At 41.9% G+C, this 1,138-nt stretch overlaps 1 gene segment (V, D, J or C); it reads right to left on the bottom strand.

The window, feature by feature from the left end:
* Positions 1–10: 10 nt before the first annotated feature.
* Positions 11–486, bottom strand: LOC108491276 (the record flags this gene model as incomplete). The annotated part of the segment is given in 2 exon segments: positions 11–312; positions 432–486. Coding segments are annotated over 2 exon segments (357 nt in total), but the record flags the coding sequence as incomplete, so codon positions are not given.
* Positions 487–1,138: the final 652 nt, after the last annotated feature.

Here is a 1,138-nt window from a genome sequence, read left to right on the forward strand (position 1 = left end):
CTTGAATCACTGTGGGAGGAGCATTATAACCCTGTTGACAGAAGTAAGTGCTAATGTCTTCAGGCTCCAGCCTGCTGATGGTGAAAGTGAAATCTGTACCAGATCCACTGCCACTGAACCATGATGGGATCCCAGTTTGCAGTGTGGATGCATCATAGATAAGGAGTTTAGGAGCTTCCACTGGTTTCTGATGATACCAGGCTAACCAAGTACCAATGTTCTCACTGGCCTTGCAAGTGATGGTAACTTTGTCTCCCAGAGATGCAGAAAGCAGGGATGGAGACTGGGTCATTAGGATGTCACGTCTTACACCTGATAGGAAAAATATACAATGGATATACAATGAATAATACTGAACAGGATGACTCTTAAAACTTCATGTAGCTCTGGCCAAATTGGCAACAAAAGTCACCACTGCTTCCCTTCCCTACCTGAAAACCAGAGCAGCAGAAGCCCCAGGAGCTGAGCACTGTCTCTCATGTCCATGGTGTGTCTTGACAGGAACTAACCCTCAGTATGTAAACAGACTATTATAAGTCCTCAGGGCAGTGGGGTGTGTCCATATCAAATGCAAATTACCAAGAAATGAGTGTTATGGGATTTGGTTGATCTCATCTCTTAGACTCAGCACAGGCCAAGTGTCCCCCAGGTGTCCAAGACAGATAAAATTAGCACAGATTTGTCCGCAGAGAACATATTCTTATCCATGGGAGAAAGCACAACTTCAGTATCTGATCCAATGAGGAATCATGTATTTTCACTATTTCCTGTTACTTTACATCATTTTCTTCCTCACTTCCAACAAGGACAGTGGAATGTCCTCCCAAACAATCCCAGAAATCAGAGCAAACCTTATTCCCTCCTTTTGTTGGTGCATGTGGCTATGACTAACAAATAGTAAATTCCTGTTGGCTCTGGTACCATTCTACTTTTTGGGTGAATTTAAAAACTTATAAGGAAAAAAGAAGACATGATTTTTTATGTAAGGAGTAGGCCTGCTAACTCAGGCCAATTCAAATTTGTTCCTGCATATATCAATACTTTTCCCAATAAACACCATATCAATTGACCAGTCCTCTTCTCAGTTCTTAACAGAAGAATATGAAGTCCTTTCCTTTCTCTGCATGCAATTGTGCAA

Source organism: Nannospalax galili, unplaced genomic scaffold (assembly GCF_000622305.1).
Source record: "Nannospalax galili isolate Female #2095 unplaced genomic scaffold, S.galili_v1.0 scaffold7691, whole genome shotgun sequence".
In the NCBI taxonomy this organism is placed as follows: Eukaryota; Metazoa; Chordata; class Mammalia; order Rodentia; family Spalacidae; genus Nannospalax; species Nannospalax galili.